Source organism: Molothrus ater, chromosome 5 (genome assembly GCF_012460135.2).
Source record: "Molothrus ater isolate BHLD 08-10-18 breed brown headed cowbird chromosome 5, BPBGC_Mater_1.1, whole genome shotgun sequence".
Taxonomy (NCBI): Eukaryota; Metazoa; Chordata; class Aves; order Passeriformes; family Icteridae; genus Molothrus; species Molothrus ater.
Genome location: NC_050482.2, coordinates 25,104,173 through 25,124,722, shown reverse-complemented (window position 1 = coordinate 25,124,722; position 20,550 = coordinate 25,104,173). Strand labels below are relative to the sequence as shown.

At 36.1% G+C, this 20,550-nt stretch overlaps 1 protein-coding gene across 1 annotated transcript in view; it reads right to left on the bottom strand.

The window, feature by feature from the left end:
* Nucleotides 1–7,211: 7,211 nt before the first annotated feature.
* The window catches only part of TFEC (transcription factor EC), an 87,626-nt gene continuing 74,287 nt past the window's right edge, over nt 7,212–20,550 (bottom strand). The window contains exons 5-8 of the mRNA XM_036401043.1: nt 20,286–20,342; nt 16,726–16,801; nt 8,503–8,650; nt 7,212–7,592 (exon numbers count right to left, since the gene is read on the bottom strand). Of these exons, the coding sequence (XP_036256936.1) occupies nt 7,212–7,592; nt 8,503–8,650; nt 16,726–16,801; nt 20,286–20,342 (662 nt within the window). The remainder of the gene's footprint in view (nt 7,593–8,502; nt 8,651–16,725; nt 16,802–20,285; nt 20,343–20,550) is intronic.

Sequence of the window (20,550 nt, the reverse complement as noted above, 5' to 3'; positions counted from 1 at the left end):
TGTGTAATGTCTGTATTATACTTGCAGATTTTGAACCTGTTGGATGTCAGCAGGATTGAAAAGTGACCCAGCTCTGGATTTGAGGCAGGATTATTCGGAGCCCTGTCACCAGCCATCTGAAGGAGAAATCCAGATGGAAAGTGAGACAGGGAGGAGATGTCCTTTCCTGGAGAGATGGGACCGTGGGCTCACCACCAGAGGCTTGTTTCATTTGAACCTTCTGGCAGTGGGACTGGTTGCACAATGGAGCAAATGCTGTCCCTGATGCCTCAGTTTCACAGACACGTGGTCCTGAGACATACCAGAGGTATGATTTTGTGGTGATTCAGGCCACATAAATGTTACATTCTAGAATTCTAGAAGCCTGAAAGTAAATTTCTAATCCAAGGAGTATGTTTTAATAATTCAAAAGCACTTTGAAGAGCCATTACTCTTTGAATGGTTCCTCTTTTGCAAGCAAAACATCCATCTAGAAATATTTATGCATTGATTCCAGGAAATTAATAGATGTGATATGACTTGAATCAAGGTCCTTCACAGAAAACACTGTTTATTGCCTACTTTCATGCAGATGAGTGTTTCCAGCAGTAATGTGGCTGCTAATCACAGCAATCTGTGGTGTGTAGCTTTCTTGACAACCTAGCATTAAAAAACAAAATCCAAAAAACTCCACAAAATTTCAGTAACTGAAAATTAACATCTTAAGTCCCTCCTGGAAATCAACAGGAAAAGGTCTCAAGTCTATGTCGAGGTGCTAATGCAAGGACTGATAGGCTTTCTAAGGAGGCAAGACAATTAAGATAATTTGCCAGGGAAATCTTTTGAGATTCAACCCTGATATATGCTGCTGTAAAATAGGAAAGTAAATATAAGAGTCAGGAAACTTCATGGCAGGTAAGGATGCCAACATCTTAAAGTGAATGAATTAAATGAATGTATTAAACACAATCTTAGCACCTAAGTACATATGCTTAGACACAGGGATCTTATTTGGGCAGGAAAATGCAGTTTGGAGAGATGAGATTTTATATCTCAGTGACATTTGAAAAAAACCTCACTGGTTATTTCTATGATTTGAGGCATTTCTCCTTCTTATACAAAGTGTTGTCTTGAACTCATAAGCATATGAATCTCTTTGACTATACTACTGTTTAATCTGTCTGTTCATAACTCAGCTTCTTATTCCATTATAATGCTTGAATGATTCACATGCAGTGTTTCCAATCCACTTTTCCTATCTTGTGAAACTTTTTAACGAAATGTTAGCATTTGCAGGCACCAGATGTTTTGACATAAGGAGAAGCAATATGTAAATTTTAATCCATGGTAGGAACAATAGCCTGGAGGCACCTTCTTCTTATTACATGAATCATATACTTAACCACAATGTGGTGGATTATATCAAAATCATCACCACTCTGAATATAGAACACTTGTCTTGTGGTTGCCAATTAATGAAACTGGTATATATTTAACTTGATGGGTACCAGTGATTTAACCAATAAGCCTTGGCATACTTCACTGCTGCAATCTCCTTTATAATTAGACTTTTGATCTGATTATTACACAACTTCATACATTTTCCTCTAATCTCCCATTGGCTGTCACCACAAATGATGCTGACATTAAATCTGTTTGTCTGTTTGTCTGTTTGTCATTGCAAACATTGTCTGTTTGTCATTGCAAACATCACTACTTTTAATCAAGCTGTGTATCACATAGGGCTTTTACAATCTCTGAAATAACTTCGGATTTTATTTTCTGTCGTTGTTTATTTAATCAATAAGTCTCTGAGTCCTAAACAGGATAAGCATTGGCTTTCACAAAGCAAAGTGGGGGCTTTCAGTCCCTTCACAAAGGAGCTGAGTACCTTTTATGGTCAAATCCTAAGTACATAATAAATATGGAAAAAAGCAAAGCTTCTTCCATAGATAATCAGTGAACTTTAAATAATATTTATAATAATATTCAATTTTAATACTGATAGGGGTGTCTCAATTATTTGAAAAAATAAAGAGACTGAAGAAATGTTTAGTACAAATAAAATGTTTCTCTGATGTACACAAAAAATGTGCACTGTTTTACATGAAATAATAAACTATTACAAAACTAGTTGAAATTTGTATTCCTAGTCAACAACTCTTACATCATTTCATGCACAGAAACCACCAAATATCTTCTAAAGAAGGCAGCACTTTTGATATTATAAATTCAAAATGAAATCTGAATCCTTAACTAACTTCCTTAAGTGAGTATCTTTAAGTGCCAAATGTACCTAATTATCAGCTTTAAAAAATGTTTTACATCTTAAAATACAATATTCTGTTTATCCTAGATTGTCTGGGGAACATCTAGTACATTAAAAGGTTTTTGTAGAGCTTCTTAGTGATTTAACTGATATCATCATGCCTGCTAGCAATTTTGCAACATTCTGAAAACACTTTCCATAAATCAAAGCCTTAGCAGCAGGAATAAGCAGATGGCAGGAGACCATATTAAAGAATGTATCAATTATTTTTATTAACGGGATGCTACTGGATCATGATGTATCATAATAGACTAAATGTTTAGCTGTTGTGAAGTATTTTGTCTGTTAGGTATCTCAGATGTTCTTACTGGATGTTACTAGATTGCCTTTTGGTGGCATTTTTGAGGGTCTGGACAGGGAAGTTTCACAAGGGACATGAAAAAGATGTTTTCATTTCAGTCCTTTAATTATATTCATACAATAAACATAAAATGCCCGCAAGTATAAAATGTAATTGTAAAAAGATTGCATATATAGTGCGTAATAAAGTACATTCTGTCTGCATACAATGACTTAGAAAACAAGATACTATATGGTTAACAATGAAAAATAGCAATTATTATAAAAATATTCTACAGTCTCATAATAGCAATGTAAATGCCTTTACTTACTTATCTAAGAGACTTAACATAATTTTAAATTACAATAATTTTACATCTTCCATTTATATATACAGTTCTATTAAATTCAGAAAGCATTATAATATCAATGTTCTTATTAAGATTAAGCAACTGAATTATATTTCATTATTTTATTATATAAAGCAACTGTGTTTCTGTTTGTTAAAACTGTTTGCACTTACTGTACCTTTTCATACTATCATGCTGTGCACAATGAAATAATTTAGTTTTATTTTCTTAGTATAGCATCTATATCCATGTCATGAATTAAACAGGATGTTAATATTTCAACTCCCTTTCCTTTTGTGTAATTATCAGTCTGCTGTTTTGTGGATTCTGTAGGAATATGTCCACCAGCTTTGAACAGCTGTTACTGAAAACAAGTAATACCTTCTCATTTAATACATCTTGACAAAAATAGCCAGCTCTTCTACCCCCTGCCCTGCTTGAGGCCCAGATCTGCAAGACTTCAAGTTCTTTTCTAGGCCCAGAGCCAGAGGCATATTATGCATCTCTTTCATGAGATTTCACTAAACAGATCTCTGCTGGAAATAACTAAAAGTTTTATTTTTCTTGCACCACAACTCAGCCCAATATAACTTGCATGGACAGCAAAGAAATTCTGCCTGACAGAAAATGTCAGGATTTGGCCCTGTAGTTACGAAATCCCTTTCCTCTGCAGAAGTTGGTGGGACTGGGCTTGGCTCTGCCCTAGAAGTCCTCTCAGGTTCACAGCATGGTTTCCAAGCCTGTGGTGGGAGAGGGAGTGTTTATTTCAGAAAGTCTGGGATGTGACTACCAGCACACGCACCTTCAGCAGCATCTCTTAATTCCCAGGATGTCCTAGTCTGGTTTTGCAGTCTGTACCACCATTTAATTTCAAGGGTGAGCCTTTAATCCAGGTTATAATTATTAGTTGAAATACTAATTATGGTGACTTCCTACTAGAGAAAAACGCAATTTTGGTGAAATACCATTGCCATAGTAAACACCTAGGAGGGTTGATGTATTTATTGTTTTGGGCAAGGGAGCTGGGGGTTTTGTGTGCAGGAAGACAGCCTGAATATGTTTAATGATAGATGCAGTACAGTGCCTTGCAAAATGAGCATTGACTATCTTAAGTTTCGCTTGCAAGAACAGAGAGAAAAATTCTGGTGCCTTAGACTGAAGCAATTGTCAGAAGAATGAAAATCAACTTTAAAAAATTTAATGGATGCACTATAATGTTTTTTTAGAACAGTGCTTATAAAAGTGATGAAATTCAGAATGTTATTTAAAGTCAGTATAGTTCAGAAGTATGGTCTAACTCACATGTAAAAGTTCAATGGGAAAATCATGTAATACATTCATATTTAATTTCTTTTTCTCCATTATGAGCAACCCACACTGGTGTATTTAAAACTAATGTAGTAGAAACTGCAGTACAGGGAAAAATGGCATTTGATATTAACCAAATAACCCTTCCTTTCATCTGCTGAAATGGACAATACTCATCCTAGACTAGACATAATATGGGCATAAAGGTTGCTTTTAATTCATCATATTTTATATTCAGATGTCAATATTAGCAATTGTCTTTGACAAAACTATGACAAAGTGGTTCCTCTTTTAATTAGCCCAATTAAAATGGCAGTCACTCCTATATCCTGTTATCTTTGGTTAATACCTGTTTGTCTTTCTGATATGCTACAAAAACAAAAAAAAAGAAAAAGTGCAAAAAAAACAGAAAAAAACAAAAAACAAAAACAAAACAAAAAAACCCTCACCCCAAAATAAAAAAGCTAAACAAAACCAAACAAACAAATAAAAATACAAACAAAAACACCAAACCAAAACAAAAGAAAATTACCAGAACATGTCTGTTTTCTGTTTTTTTATCTATGAAGTGTGAGTGTATCAAAGCCTCTTCTAATGGTCAGGTCTGTGCTTACACATCACCTTACATCCAAGTAGTTTGCACAAACTCATAGAAAACCTTGAGATTCCTAAAATTATAAATATCCTTGTGAAATTGGAAACACCATCATCTTTCATGGCCATCTGTGATTTATCATCCAGCTGCTGATTTTCCAATTATGAAACTCTTGTGACACTGCCAGGGTTGGTCAGGCATGTGCTATGGCCTGGCAGGAGCACAAACCTCACAAGGACTGTTAGGAGGAGCCAGGTACCAATTACAAAAGAGGCAATGGTAAGAAACAATTGCTCTGGTTTTGGATAGTATGTTTTTAAAAACTTAAAATGTTCATGCAAAAAGTAATCCACTGATCTCTTACTATTTCCAAACCTGTGACACTTCTGAAGTGAGACAGACTCAGTGACAGCAAAATGAATACACATTTTTGAAACATATTTTGAATCATTACAGAACTCCTGTGGTGGTTTCAGCTGGGGTAGAGTTAATTTTCTTCACAGTGGCTAGTGTGGGGCTGTATTTTGGATTTGTGCTGGACAGATATGTTTTTGTTGGTGCTGATCAGGGCTTACACAGAGCCAAGGCCTTTTCTGCTTTTCGTACTGACACACTGGCAAGGAAGCTGGGGGTGCATGGGGGGTTGGGAGGAGACACAGTCAGGACAGGTGACCCCAACTGACCAAGGGATATTCCACACCATATCAAATCATGCTCAGTATATAAAGTGGGGAGGAGGAGAAAGGGGGGATGTTTGGAGTGATGGCATTTGACATCCCAAGTCACCATTACGTGTGATGGGGCTCTGCTCTCCTGGAGATGGTGGAACATCTGCCTGCCCACAGGAAGCAGTGACCTAATTCCTTGTTTTGCCTCACTTGTGTGCATGGCTTTTGCTTTTTCTATTAAACTGTCTTTACCTCAACCCAAGAGCCTTCCAGATTTTGTCCTTCCAATTCTCTCTCCGGTCACTCTGGCCAGGCAGTGACTGAGTGGCTGCTTGAGGCTTGGTTGCCACCTGGGGTTAATCCATAACTACTCCCTAATGTGATCTTTTGGCTTTGATTGAGGAAGAGCTATGAAGAACTTGTTCCAGTTTATTTTCTATGTTTTAATATTACAACTGGAATGATTGCACTTAATGTTCTTTAGGAGTGTACATCACTCTCCAGAATTTCACTATGTATAGAAGTGAGTTTTCTGGATGCCCTCTCAAAGTAAGCTGGTTATGAGAGGTAGTGCATCACATCAGTTTCTGAGTATTGCCTTCAGTTTGACAAGTCTTCCTTTCAAGCTTTTCTGCAGGGAGTCCAAAGGCAAATATTAAATTAAATTCTTGTTGTTTAGAGTTCATGCAATGGGAATCTTGTAATTTCCCTCTGCTTCCAAATGGATCAAAAGCACATGTACAGATAGAGTCCCTTTGCAAAAACCTCATTGTGCTGCCAAAGGACACTGAAAGTGTCATCCAGCAGCCCAGTATTGTATCTGAAATCCAATTTCTTCCATATAAAAAAGGACACAGTTTGAATATTCTTGGAATAAATAGCCGACATAGCACTGTCACAAGTAGTGCTTGTTTTAAATTGTGCTAAGTGTAACGTGGAGTGTCTGTGCTGTCTTGTATATCCACACAGTCTTTCTGCTGCAATGCTGTGTCTTTTTCTGTCTGAGTTCATTTGAATCACTGTCATTGTGTTAGTTTCCATTTTTCTTCTGTGTCCTTAAAATAGATACTTAAAAGATGTTCTTTTCCTACAAATGAAATTAAAAAAACCTAAAGGCATTCCATAGAAAGCTTAATGGATTTTCTCCTTTTAAAGAGAAGCCCACACAGTTTAAACTTCATGCTTCTGTGAAAGCATTACAATCTGATGTTTTAAGATTTTAAAACCTGTAACATCTCTACAGTTCCCAGCTTAAATAGTTCTGTGTTGCTTCACATTTTGTAGAATTTTTGTTATAAAAAAATAAAGAAATTAGCAAATTACTAAATCTCATATTTGTAGCAGAGAAACATGTGAGCAGATTGAAAAGAGTTTGAATACAGTTTTGCAACATGGGTATTCCTTTAGGGGTAACCATTTTCATAGTACTGATAAAAGTCATGAAGTGATAGTAAAAATATTCCCAGTGAAGAGAGATTTATACAAATGTTGGCTGTGAACAGAGGGTGAATTTGGGGCAGAGTGATATGGGTTCATGTCCATCTTATTTTCTTCTGAAGTGAGGGCTGATTGAAATCCTTGTCATGTAGTAATTGATTTTTACAGTGTCTCTCCTTATAGGTATTTAAAATAAGAGCAACCACGCTTAGGTTTAACTAAGTCCTTTAACAAGTGTTTCGAGAAGTATGAGACCCTTTCTGCTTTTATAAATCATCTCCATCATCTGTGCTAAAGCTGCTTCTCCTGCTGCTCTCTTTTGATGCAGCTGGAGATGTGGAGGACAAGAGTGGGTCTGTTCCAAATGGTGACACTGTGTCGTCCAATAAAATTTCCTCTAGTCGTTGTTCTTCTTTTAAAGCTGCGCTGAAGGACAAATCCGTGAAGTGAGAAAGGGGATCAGAAAAGGCTGTAGATCCATCGCAGACATCAGAATTTTGTCCATGTACCAGAGGCATTTGTTGAGAGTAGTCTACAGAGTTCTCCTCTGGATAAGACTGTTGCTTGATGACTTGTGCAGCTAAATCGACAGCACTGAGCGAAGACATGACTGGAAGGCCGTGTGCACGTGCCTGGATCTCCAATTCCTAACATTTCAGACGAAAATAATTAGACAACAATTTCAAAAGAGAAAAGAGTCTCTTCAGAACAATTGCAGAAAGTATAGAAATCATGCATGAAAATTTATTATACCTGTTGCCTAGTTGTGAGATTAAATTTTAAAATACTAATTTTTTTATCGAAGAAAATTTGTCAAGTGCTTTTATATTTCTTTTTGTCATTAAGCAACTATTCTAGAGCAGAAGAGGTAGGACAGCCTCTCTAAAACCATTGCACACTGAATCCAATGAAGGTAGCAGCAAAATGTTGCAGCTTGATAGTTCATTATAAAACTGTTGTCTAGAGAAAAAAAAGATCCTTTACTTGATAATGCTTATATTATACAGATATATAAGTAAATCAACGTATGTAAGATGATTGGTTTTATGCTAATCTACCTATCTACCCATCCCATTTCCATAGGTGTCTATCTATATTAGAATCTTGCTTTTTAAGCCATGAAGGGCTATATTCTACCTCTTAGTGTAAAAAGAAGATATCACATAAAATAGTCTTACAGGGGAGAGTAATGCATTAAATAGTTTGAAAGGGAAAATTAAAATACTGAAGGAAACTTTGTGACCAGTATTGATTTTTGGCTGCAGGAATATGCTTATTTCCTTTTTTTTGTCTTTGTTTCTAACACATGCATAATGGAACTGTTTGTACAAATACTTTATTACTTTTCCACTAGTTACTTTATGCAAAGTATAATTATCAAAGAAATTTCCTAGAAACCTAAAGAATACCCCCTCCCCAATATACACAGAAATACAAAGGCAAAGTCAATTTATTTTTAATAAACGTAATTTGAGGAAAAATTATATAGATTAACAAAATTTAATGGGGGATAAGTACTGAGAAAGCTTTGTAGTTCATGGCAACGCTTATACAAACCTGAATTCGGAGCAGAAGTCTTCTGTTAGCATGCTCTAATTTCTTCTGCCTGTGTTCTAATTCTCTGGCTCTCTGTTGTTCTTTTTGTAGCCACTTGATGTACTCCACCGATGCTTTTAAAATAGTTCCTTTGTTCCAGCGCATATCACTGCAGAATGTAGAGATAACCTTTTCACAATTGTGCATGTCAGCAGAATTCATAAGAACTTACAAAATCTTTTACATTAATATGAAATAATGATTTACATGACTATTATTCACTCTTAGATATTATTGCTTCTGAATGGAAATTTTAATAGAATAGTTAAGAAGCCCTTATATAGTAAAATTAATCCCAGAATGAAAATAAGTGTCAAAAGAAAGTAATAAAGTGACTTTTTGTGGGAGAGCTAAATGCAATATCATGATTCTACCATTACAGTTTTTATATTTTTAGTGAAAATTGCTTTTATTATTAACTCTGAGATTAAAATCTATGTGCAGTATTTCTGCATTAATGAACTAGGAAATATACATTACTGAGGACTTAAGCCTAAATTTTTAAAGATCATTTTGAATATACTACTTCTTTTACCTGACTCTACTAATGAGGTTGCTTTTATGCTTGTAGAGAAAAAATGATCTGTGCTGAATGCCACTCCTCATTGATGACAGACCAGAAAAATCACATTTTCATAACCCTAATGACTAGGGAATGACAAAAATCATGTCCAAAAATCTTGAAACAATTTAAAACACAAGTTAAAATCTATAGCTACATGCAGATCCCAACTCAAAATAAAAGCTTTGTAAAACAATTAGATTAAATCTGTGCATCATTCAGGAAATCATGGCTGTAAGTTCCACCTTACAAGCAGCCTCACTAGCAACAGAACACTTGTTCAAATTAAACTGTCCAAGACTTTCATGTAACCATTTATCAATCATACATTCCTTTAAGTAAGGTCTTGGAACAATAATTAATTTTGTTAAAAATTTTTAATTTCTAATAAATTTCAGTATTTTATGATACACGATGGGTTCACTGCATTAAATATACAGTTAAATGGGCTCTATCCAAACTATCTACTTCACTGCAAGTTGCTTCGACTGAGCAGAAGGTTGGTCAAGCTTCTGGTCCCAAACCAACACAAAGCTGTTTTAAGAGCAAGTAAGAATCTGATGTTGGGAGGGACAAGCATTTTTTCAATACCTCTTCCAAAGACATATATTTACATGCTGTCATTTATGGAGGAAAAAAATATGCCCAGCTATTATCACTTTCCCTTATTCATAAAATCATAGAATATGCTGAGTTGGAAAGCAGCCACCATCCAACTCCTGGCCTTACACAGGACACCCCAAGTCACACCACGTGCCTGAGAGCATTGTCCAAGCACTTGAACTCTGCCAGGCATGGAGCTACAACCACTTCCCTGGAGAACCTGTTTCCAGCGCTCAGCTACCCACTGGGTGAAAACCTTTTCCTGATTTCCAACCTAACCCTCCCCTGACTCAGCCTCATGTCATTTTCTTGAGTCCCATCACTGGTCATGAGAGTGAAGAGATCAGTGCCTGCCCCTGCACTTCCCCTCATGAGGCTGAGCACCTTTAGAGATTTCTGCAGTTATTTATCTCCTGAAGGTATAGTGCAAAAGCCAGGCAGGTACAGGATTTAGGGACCCAGACCACCCAGATTCTCCAGATGCTTTACTATGGACAAAACTTTATGGAGCTGATAACTTTAAAACACCAAGAAGCAAATGCAAAATTAGTTGTGATAAAGTATCACAGTGTTTAACCATGCCACAGAATTCAGATAATTTTCTAGAGATTTGGGAGTAACATTTTTTTGGGTGATCCAAGAGTGCTCAAATTCAACTGTCAGTTATTTCTGGACAACACACAAACTGTGAGGCTCCTGAATACAGGGACCTCACCTCCTCTAAGTGCTGCAGGCCAGAAATGCACTGCTTTTGGGATTAAAGGTTGAGGAGGTTGGAGAGAAAATAATTGTTGTCTACAACCCTACTGTCTTGGGTACATATTCTGATTTAGATATTATTGCCCGGTCAAAAGGCTAGAGCAGAGGTGGGACTGGGAGCCAAGAGCAGCATACACCTCTCCCATGATGATGGCTGAATCATCTCTTGGCAGTGCCTCTGCCTTCTCCTTCCTGTCCCTGTACCTCTTGAGCAGGTGGAAGGACAGAATTTCTTGCCAGCATCCCATAGGCACCCTCCTAGGAGAGGACATTCTCCTCTCAAATGGCTTACCTATGTTCAAACTGTAAAGGTTAGGGAAGCCTTTAGTATGCATATTGGACAATCTTTCACTGCCATCACCATGTCACAGTTTCATTTCCACCACACCTTTTTAGAAAGTTAGGTAAAAATACTGAGAGTTCTCTGTTTATGACTAAATTGCAGTGGAGTTTGAAAGGCAGTCAAGTGTCTGTCTGTCTATGCCAGACCACACATGAATAAAGAAGCTAAATAAAATAAATAAAGTTAGCAGGACAAGAACTTTTCAAACAGGGATTCTCCACTCCCATCTCAGATATGAGCTATATATGCTATATGGAGAAACACAATCTGCCTTGATGAGGAGGTTAGTCTCTAATAAGTGCTAAAAACAAAACTAAGACAGGTTTGAACTGATGGTCTAAACCTAAAGATATAGTACTATGAAATTAGAAATAAACCCCTAGCTGGAAAAATGGAAATAATTGAGGAAGTGTAACAGCAGCAGAAAAATTTGAATATATCACATATTTAGAAAATATTTCATAGTGTTTTAACAAAAAAATTTCAATAATTAAAAATAAGACAAAATTATGTTTGGTTGATTTTTCTGATTGACATATGAATAAGTCAAATATTCATGACTCTATTTGGAATATTTCTTGATGAAATTCATTTGTGTTACACTTCATATAATCTTGTGATACGGCTTACTTTTAGTTCATGTTTCCTTGATAGTTTTAGTTTTTATTTCTATGTCAATGCTTTTTCATAGTTTTGAGTAAATCTTCACTGAAAGATTAATGCCTGGATTCAAACTGCCAGAGAGATGGACCTGGTCAGCTTTTGCATGAGATACATATGGATAGATATCTGTTGTGGTAATATTTACAGATCTGAGAGGCAAAACTGTAAAGGAGAGCTAGGAAAAAAATGCAGAGGTTATTATTGTTATTTAAGAGACTGCTCTTTAACCTGTGTACACATGTGTATGTGTCTGTGCATGTGTGTGTACCCCACATATGGTTCTACATCACTTCTCATATGTACATACACTGGTTAGATGAAGAATATTTTTATTAAATGAAGAATATTGAAGTTGAACCTTCCAGTGTTTGAAGGCAACATAGCAAAGGAACAGCTGATCACCTTAGAAGTCAACATGTATTTCACTTTGTGTGTCTCTTTAGCAGGACCTAAGGAAAATCCTGAAGGTGTCTGTGCTGATGCTGCATCACAGGCACTCTTCACTCATTGCAGCCCAGAGACAGCAGTCACAGGACATTGCTGCAGAGCAGCAGAGGCTCTGTGCAGATGTGCAGGGCTGGAAGAGCAACAATGCAACTGGTGAAGATGAAGGTAAATTCGGGCTGGTAAAGGTAAAGGTATGCAGGAGATTCCTGCAAACCAATAGTCTGAAGTGCATCTAGCTCTACATAGTAGGCAGCCAAGCAGATTCATCTATGATGGGAAGAAAAAACAACATTTGAAAATGGATTAACTCAAAGCACAAGAAGTGCATAAGAGGAATTCAGAAATTCTCTGATCGGTTATTTGGTTTCTGTTATTTCTCTGAAAACAATGAATTCTGAATTGGGTGTAAATAAAACTACCTGAAAAGTTATAAAAATGTCACTAGGAAATTGTAGTTTTTGCTTTTTAGAGATTTGTAGATTGCACTTAGAGATAAAAACTGAAATGAAAAGCCCTACAAAGACATTTTTAGAAATTGAGGAATCACTAGCAGTCGTTATTAATTTAATTGGAAGTTTCTGTATGAAAACAGACAAAATACTTGCATTCTTAACTGTTTTGGTTCTAAAAACTTAGCTATAGACACATCGATCTTCAGATATGGCAGGAATTATTTTCTTCATTTTGATCTTTCAGTTCTATTTATTTGCTTTGGTCTGGGTTTGTTTTTTGTTTTGTTTGTTTGTTTTTGGTGGTTTGTATTGTTGTTTTGGCATTTGTTTTCTTAGTCATGATTTTTATTAAATGCATGCATGGCACCATCCAGTAAATTCTGAAATACATGGGAAATTTTACATTCAAGCCAAGTCATTTGAGAGCAGTAAGATATTTTGCCAGTTCGGTCATCAGAAATGGCCTCTGCAAAGGAGGATTGCTTCTTTGTTCCTGTGTGTCCATGTGGTAGAGTAATTTGAAGTTTCTAGCAATCCACAGATATGTTAGTGAGTTTAATTAACAGAGGCCAATAAAAATAATAACATTTTAATGGAAAATTTAAAAAAAAATTAAAAAACACATTATGTTTTATTAGTCTCTGACTCCTGTCCCCTCCTAACTTTATCATCTGAATCTCTCTACAAAACTCAAATGCCCAGAACAAAACATATAACTCTCACCAAGTAGAGTTTCCTATATTGGATAAACAAAACATGGAAAAGAGGCTGATCTTCAGCTCATTTCCATTAATTTAACTTTGTTGAAGTCAAAGGAGCTTCACTAGTTTAGAGAAGTTGAACTCCTGTAAGAAGGATGGAAGGATGGGAGCACGTGGTCATCTAAGATTAGAACTAATTAGTAAAAGCAGTGTTTGAGAGAGTGTGATAGTTACAGAGTTTGCCAGACACAGGCCAGTTACTAATAACAAATACATTTGCAAAGCTGAAACTGTTTGCAGAACATTTCTCTCCCTGTTTCTGAGAAATCAGCTTTAAACTAAAGAAATTTGCTCAAAGAAGTACTTGGAAGGACTTTGTACTTGTTTTGAGGACTTGCACAATTGCAAAGTGTTTTATTCTGAAAGAGGCAGCGAGTTTCCACTTTATAACAGCCTGAGTGTACACAAGCTTTTCCTTTGCAAGGAATGTGTCTGTGCTGGCTGCTAGAGGGTCTGTCCACAGACAGCACAGAGGTCAGGCACTGGTAGATGCAGAGAGCAGAAAGGAAAGAGTGAGAGCAACCCACTGCTTCTGCCCAAATCCTCAGCAGCTCTCTTAACATTCCAGCTCCGCAACATTAATAGAATTCTTTTTTCTCATTTAGCTTTCTGGGAATTAAAGGCCAACTACCATTAAACTGTTCTTGTGTAGGTATGGCCAGACTCCATCACAATAAGGAATCCTGTTAACCACCTAAAAGGTGGATTCTGAAAGGTTGAACACAAATAGAAAGGCAGGTATAATTAAAGGAGCGGGTTATGAGTTTTTCAGCAAAATATGACTGAGTATTTCTGGCATTTTTAAATTCTATTTTCGAATTTTGTTCTTTAAAACCGATTTGCATTTCTGAATCATCTAGCACTTGGATATCTAAGCATTGAAAGTTAAACAAAAGAGTCATAGTTCTTTGTAACTTACACTTATCTTCATTTTCTAATGCTGATGAAGTGAACTTAAAACACCCATTCATTTATGCAATGTAATCCACACTTTTCATCATTAAATTAAGAAAAAAAGAAAAAAAGTGCAAAGAATAGGGGTTTAATCCAGTCAAAAGAAAGTCCCTGCAGAAGCTCTGCAGGAGCCAAACAAGCTCACTACATAACCAACAAAACAAAAGTGAAATAAAAATCCCACACAGCACTTCTAAGAAAAATAAATCACAAAAGGTTTCCAAATGGCATAAAAAAATGTCCTTTTCTGTTTCTGATTCTGAATGTAATCTTCTTGAAGCAAGCCATCTGGGACAGGCATGCTAACCACAGTGGCTTAGTTATAGTAGTATTTGCTCTTCAATGCAGAGGCTGATTTTCTTCACTGTCATTAGTCTAAGCATCAGTAAGCTTTCTCCTTTTACAACTAAGTTTCCACTTGAGGAAGAATCTTCTAAAATCAATATGAGGCAAAATGCTATGTGTGATAAAATGTTACAGATAAAGTATTGTAAGCCATGATAAATCTCTTTCTTTCAAAGAAGAGGGGGCAGGCTGGGGGCACAGTAAGGTGTTATGAAGTAAAAAGCAAGAACTGAAAGAGAGAATAAGGATGCTGAGTTATGATTTGACAAAACAAGACCATACCAAACGGTAATAATAATGTTGATCGCTCAGCCAATAAAACAACAGGTTCAAATTAATATATTTCTGCCTAAAAATACAAATAAAAATAAAAAAAAACAACAAAACCACTACTTACATTTCTTTGCATTAATTTATCCTTGCACTAAGCTGTAGAAAAATTGTGTTGCAAACTGGTTTTTCAAAAGCCCTGCAGGTTTTGATGCCTTTTTTTTTCTTAGCACCAACTTAAAAGCTTTTCAGTAGGCCTGCTTTCCAAAGGAGTACTGATTATCAGCTTTTGAAGAAAGCAGCCTTCAGAATGTGAGATGCTTGAGTTCACTTTGTGCTTTTGTAAACATAAACCACTCTGGGTCTGGTCACACTGCTGAACTCAGTCATGGGTTTGCAAACTAAAACAAGATAAGGCAATCATTTCAGAATCTATACCTGAAACTTTTTCATCAGGCAACAACACCAAAAACTGAGGGTGAAGTCCATCATCCACTTACTGAAGCAAAACTGCAGGTCAAGGTAAATAATTTTAAGAAAATCTTAAATGATTACTCTAGGTATTAATGTTTTGATTAAGTTCACAAAGTCAACCTGAATCCAGACCAAAACATGTAGGTGAAACACCTTTATAGGCAATCAAAAAGTGCAACTGCAATTTGTACCCCATGCCCATCTCTAATTGCAGTATTACCAGTTTCTATTTTTGCTTTATAGCTGCAAACCAACAGTGCCATCCACTGTTTTTCTGAGAAATCTTTCAATTACTTGCCCAAATGGTATTGAATACTGAAAGATGCACCAGCAAAATTAAAACACTTCTATCAGTTTCTGCTTCAATGGATCACCAAAACTTTATTTAGGTACTTGAAGTGCTTTTTAATTCAGTTTTAACACCTAATTCCATATTAATAACAAAAAAACATGCCCATTCATCCAATCTTTGGTGGATGCTACAGAAGGTTCTGAGTTTGTGAATTCTCTAAAATGGATGCAGTATGTTAACTTTCTCTCTGGTGGCTTCACTTCAAATAAAACCAACCTTCTACTTGAGTAAGCCTCACACAGCTTTGTATTGTTGCAGAAATCCTTAATGTAATCAAAAGTTTCTTAGTCCTAAGGTTAAAAAAGCTGAAATATCAATAGATGTTTTCATTTGAAGTATCATGCACATCTGTACTGACATGCAAATGACAAAGACAAAATCTGTATAATCAATTTTATGCAAGTTACAATCATGATGCTGCATTGTCTTAAGTCTTCCCTGAGTGACAAGAGAAATCTAAGGCTAAAGTTCTGCATTAAAAATCACTCTGAATTGCTATTGTTAATCCTGCAATGGGCTTTTCTCCAAGGCAGCATTTTTCCTGTTGATGACAAATATAAGCTTTAAGGGAATGCACATATAGTTCAAGCAATATGCATTTTGTGTTTCTGTAAGTATATGCATTAGTATAAAATGATATTATTATAGCAATTATAGCAATTATTACTTTTATCCTTGCATTTTAGGACTGGTGCTTTCCCTGCAATGAGTTGAGGACTTTTGAAAAATGCTCAGTCTACAGACTCTTAAATTGATTTTTTTTTTCTCTTAGTCTGAGGGCAGACAGTGGCAACATAAATTTTGTGTTATCCCACTAGAGGGCCATGGCAAGAGCTGAAAGCACCACTACTTCCTTCTCCAGAGACACCACACAATTGTGCTCAGGGACAGAGAGATGGACTTTCTGTTGGTTGGCTTTGTTTGGTTTTTTGTTTGTTTGTTTGTTTTCCCTTTAAGTGGCAGTTTTTCTTAAACACCCTGAAATTGCTTTCACATTATTATGCTTTCACATAAGTTTTTCAACAGACACAAAAAAACCTGTCAAAGGTTTGTTACTTCAACAGCCTGATCTGAGCCAGTGACCTGGTATGGAAGATTTTGTATCCCATTTCTCAATCCTATAGCCAGTATTCACAACTGTCTCTTTTCTCCTGTATTAATACTATAAACATTATTATAGGAAAGACAGTTGAACTCACGGATCATTAGACTTGGGGATGAGTGTGCCAAGCTCCTTGATTCGGTAATTAATATTATACCTTCTTCTTCTCTCAACTGTTAAAAAGAAACATTTACTATTTTTACACTGAAATATTTTTGGAGTAATTACACATAAAACATTTTAATTAGTTAAAAACATGTTAGTCAATATTCAGAAAAAATCTTCCTCAAATAGCAGTCCCAATATGAGCTCCTATCTGTCTCTGACTTACTCTCAGGACAACTCTATCATTAGTACCATCTGTATCTTACCTGAACTACAGGGTATTCCTCCATTTAGAATTCAATTTCTAGAGAGTGAAATAGTCACATATTGTCCAAATGTGACCTAACATTTCTTTTTTCCTGATATTTATATATTCTCTCTCCACCATGCTCCCACAGAACAGATTTCAGCTTAGTGGAGTCTTGCTGGTGACTCCAACAGGGATACAAGACAACTCACCCAGCAACTGATATTTTGGCAGAGCTCCTGTTACAAATCACAAGGTAACAGCTTCATTATCCCTTATTTACAATTATCAGCATTTAAAACAACAGAGAGTACATAACTACAGCTGTATCCCCTCACTGCAACAGAGCAAGATTATGTCCCAAAACCACTTCACCCCTTTCCTTTGGTGATGGACAGCACAAAAAATACTTATGATCATTTTTAAAAAATAGAGAAAATGAAAAAACCCACCATGTTTGGAGATGTACACTTAAAGTCTAATGGCCTAATTTTGAATATAAACACAAAAAGCCCAGTAGAGCTAAGTTACAAGTGTTCAGCCAAGGGCATCCTAGTGGGTCTTCCAAGGCTGACTTCAATCTTCTCATAGTCATATGAGCATGTCACTTTCAGTCTCAGCCCCACCACCTGGATCACTTTTAGTCCTCTTCTTCCTGTATATAAAATGGTTTGCTTCCTGTCTGTGTGAGGCTCCTCAGTTTGTGCAGCAGTCAGTTATTTCCTCCCTAGCAGGCTCAAGCTCCAGGAACAACCTGAGTGTTATTATTTACTCTGATTATTTACTCTACCTTGGTCGGATGCATTCTCTTGTCTTGTTTTCTATAGAAACAGGAATTTCACTTAACAAATTAAAGTATCTCAGTTTTTTTGGTGATGATTCGCAAATTCAGAAGACAGGGTTATAATCCTCCTGAGTGTACTGCTCAGTGAGCCCCTGCATTGCATTTGAATGAATGTGCTGGATCTTGTAGGAGAGCCCAGTGTACAAAAACACAGAGCAACTGGAAAATTTAAAAGGTATATTTCAGTTGTGTTGGCAAAATAATGGCATGGCAAAGAAAATTGAAGAATTTGCTTTAACTATACTGCCCTATGGCATAATAGCTGTTGCTTAATTAATATTTATACTGTAGAAAACTCTGTAAGATATTCACCAAAAAGTAGTCAACTAAGCATTAGCTATAAAACAAGGCAATGAAAAAATATCCTTACAAGTGAACACTTGCATAACTCCTTTTTCTTTGTATTTTTGCATTTTTTTCCTGAAAAGAAACTTCCAGTGGTTGTGTCAATGAGTTAGAAAGGGAGATTTTTAAGCTTGGAAACATGCTGCAATAGAATTTTCCTGATGTGCATCTGTAACCTTTCCAGAGATATCCTGAGTTATCAGTAATATTTCAAAAATCAAATTATAGATAAGCCAAATCAGAAAATTCTTTTTCAAACTGCATGCACAGGATTATAATATAACATTCTTTGTTTGGAAGGAAGAAACCCCAAAGTTAAGTAACATTAGGTAGGCAATGTTTTAAACTCTGTCTGTTGCATGAAGGGGTTCCACTTCTTAAATCAAACTCCCTTTTCATGGTTTCATTCAATATACAGTCCTTCAAAAGGAATATTTTTGCAGTGCCTTTATTACTCCTTGTTATAAGAATGTACAAGAACATTTCTGTGAAATGTAGGCCTTAATTCAGCCTGAAAATTGAGCTTGTATCATTCCAATCAACTTTCAAAAACTGATTTTTCAGACCATCACTAAGAAACCTGATCCCCATAAAAGAGTGAATCACACCGATGAAGCCTTTATATGCAATGAGTGATTATGTCCAAGCCTTTAGATAGCAGAGCTATGTCCAGAGAGCCTTTGAGCTCTGCAGTGTACACCTGGATGCTGCCTGTCTGCAGTGCCCTTCAGTTTAGTTGCCAGTGGTGCAGGAAAGTTCTCCGACATTTCGTCTGGATCATGAAGGCTTATCACAGGACTGTGATAAGCCAAAGCAAACAGCAAATAGTAAGACATGGCATCCCTAATGCATCTATGATGAGCCTCTCTTTCCCCTTGTAGCTCCAGATAACTCCTACCCACCCCTTTTCTTAGTCCAGCAAAACTCCCCATTTCTGCCCTAACAAGACAGAGAGCAGCTGCACTGGCATTTCAGAGATTACGTGCTAGCAACACGTCTCAAAATCTTCATGGTCTGCCTGCAACCCACAAAAAAAATTACAGACAGATATAAGGATGCCTTCTGGAAATTCTAAGTCGCAGAATATTGTCCACAGTGATTGCTAGCACATTGTGCCAGTGGATGTATACTGTCAGGTATGTAATTTCATGCAAGTAAATCCATAAATCCCTCTTTGATTACTGGAAATCAAATAGCCAGAGAAACAAGACAGAAGTAAGATAATAAAGATATAAATAGTGGCTATTTACTAATTACTAATTTAGGTTTAAATTCATAGAATCATAGAATATCTCAAGTTGGAAGTGATTCATAAGGATCATTGAATCCAACTCCCATACTATTTCTGTTGGAAGAACTAGAAAGGAGAACTTGAAAATTTTAACTACTTTATTCAACACTTTCCAAAAAGAATCCTGCAGCCTTTTTCTTTCAGATTATGCTTTAGAGGGAAAAATTGTGTAATTTTATAGGCAATCTCCCAGTAATGAAAATGATGGGGGTTTTTTTGGTAATTCTATATAAACTAAAATATTTTTTATTTTTGTAATTCTAATATTTAGACACCGAACTATGAATTTCACTGTTCTAAGACTGTTCCTCTAAAACCAGACATGCCTATCATCTGCACATATCTGCACTGTTGTCCATATAACTTTAAGAGGTTAGCAACCACTTAGAAGTTGTCTGATACAATTTTTTTTCCTACCCCATCACCCATAAAGAGATACAGCCTCTTGCTTTGGCACTTCAGTAAATAAGGTGTGAAGACAAATTTTCAGTGTTGTTTTTCTCATAACCTGCTTCCTTCTTGTCTGCTTTGCACTGTAATTCTTAGAGAAAACATCAAGTCAAGTGTGCTACTATGAAAAAATAATAGCAGGAGATTATATGGAAATAAATTAATTGCAATATGCAAAGTATTTTGAAAGACAAAAGTCAGAGGCATAAATTAATTTCAAGAAAGAAAACTTCATGGTCAGCTGCTTTTGTAGTCTGAGTTGGCCTGCTGAGAGGCTGGTCTAGAAGAAGAGCAGAGATGTGGTAGCTAATGTATCATGGTTTTCCATTCTCCGTACATTCCATTTAATGAGATGGAAGATGAACATATACTTACTGAGATTGTGGTTATCCTTTTTTTGTCTCTCCTTTGCCATTGCTCTTGTATCTGCTTCTGACAGAAAGTAACATTTATTAAAATAGTCCTTAAAATGCAATTCCAGTACTTCTTTCATCTTCTGAAAATGGCCTCTTGTCACAGAGACCAGCTTTCCAGTCCTTTTACTGCATTACTTTTTTATTATTAAAACAGATCATAGACAAATCTTTATTCTACCAGTACTAAATTTTAAGCAAGTCTGGCAGGTTGCTTAACATTTTTA